General features: G+C 40.3%; 1 protein-coding gene across 1 annotated transcript in view; it reads left to right on the top strand.

Moving 5' to 3' along the window:
• Nucleotides 1-1272, top strand: part of zfr (zinc finger RNA binding protein) — a 62063-nt gene that overhangs the window by 17782 nt on the left and 43009 nt on the right. The window contains exon 3 of the mRNA XM_020599179.1: nucleotides 1-50. This exon is cut by the window's left edge and continues 224 nt beyond it. Coding sequence (XP_020454835.1) covers nucleotides 1-50 — 50 coding nt within the window. The remainder of the gene's footprint in view (nucleotides 51-1272) is intronic.

Raw genomic sequence — 1272 nt, 5'->3', positions numbered from 1 at the left:
AGCCTGAAGTCCCTCCCCCCCCACCACCAGTCACCTCACAGAACTATCAGGTAAGCCCCAAGTTTTTCTCTTTCAATGCCACTGGACAGACTACAAAAACTTTTGTTGTTGAGTAGAAAGACTGGATTCAGTCATTTGATATGAACTTGTGCTCTTTTGATAATTGGAATTGGCCGATGTCTGTGCTCACAAGGCCAATTAATAAAAAAACATATGCAGACACAGGCAGCCTTGTGTGTTTGATTACTTGTGGGCATTTTTATAAACATGGAAGGATTGCAGAGAGAATGTGCTTTTATTTATTTATTTTGCCAAATACAAAAGTATTCATAATTGTGCTTTATAACTGTTCATTTAAGTTCAGCAAATTTGTCATTTGTTATTGTTGAATGTTATCTGCAAAAAGGGGGGAAAGAAATCTGCATTATATCATGGCTCGAGACTAACATTTCTCCAGAACCTTTTCCATTTCTCAGTTTTAAGTCAGTCCTTCATTTGACAGGAACTTGCAGGTTGTTGCTTTTGAAGGGACTTAGTACAAAAAGCGTGTGAGACTGCCAAGTGACCTTGTTTTAAGATTGCAGTAAGTGTACTACACAGAAACGTCAACCGAGACGTCTTTGGTGCCAGCCTTGCAACTGGCCATAGCAGTAGTCAAAACATGAAGCAAATCAATGTGTGCGTGTGTGTCTGTTGGTTAAGTGGTGTGTAGCTAAAAACATTCTAACACGTCCTCTAGTGACATGTCATGACATTAAACATAAGAACATATTATGGCTAAGGCTACAGTTATACACGTCATAATAATAATATTAAACACCCTGTCTGCTGACAGTCATCAACTTTTCTCTCTAGTTATCCTTGACCAGATGTACCCTGTAGAAACTCATAAGCAGGCCCAAGCATTTAACAGTCTAACTAGACATCCTATCTCCACTAAACATTTCTAATACATAAAGTATCTATCTGACTAAAAATACCTAACAGAGTACTTAAAAATAGAGACCTGCACGGATCTGTATATTCTGTACAATGTATATTTACAGGTGAGGGGGGAGTATTTGTAAAACCTGCAGTAGAACACATTCCCCTCCTATCCTCCCCTCCCCTCTCCTCTCCTCTCCTCTCCTCTCTCTCCCTATGCTTTTATATGCCACCATTACACATTACTAACTTTGTGTCTCCTCTCTCCCGTAGTGTGTCCTCTCTCTCTCTCTCTTTCTTTCTGCAGGTTGCCCTGGCCCTGGAGCTCTACATCTCTGACGAGCAGTC

Source organism: Monopterus albus, unplaced genomic scaffold (genome assembly GCF_001952655.1).
Source record: "Monopterus albus unplaced genomic scaffold, M_albus_1.0 scaffold40.1, whole genome shotgun sequence".
Lineage (NCBI taxonomy): Eukaryota > Metazoa > Chordata > Actinopteri > Synbranchiformes > Synbranchidae > Monopterus > Monopterus albus.
This window is presented reverse-complemented; position numbering and strand designations above follow the sequence as displayed.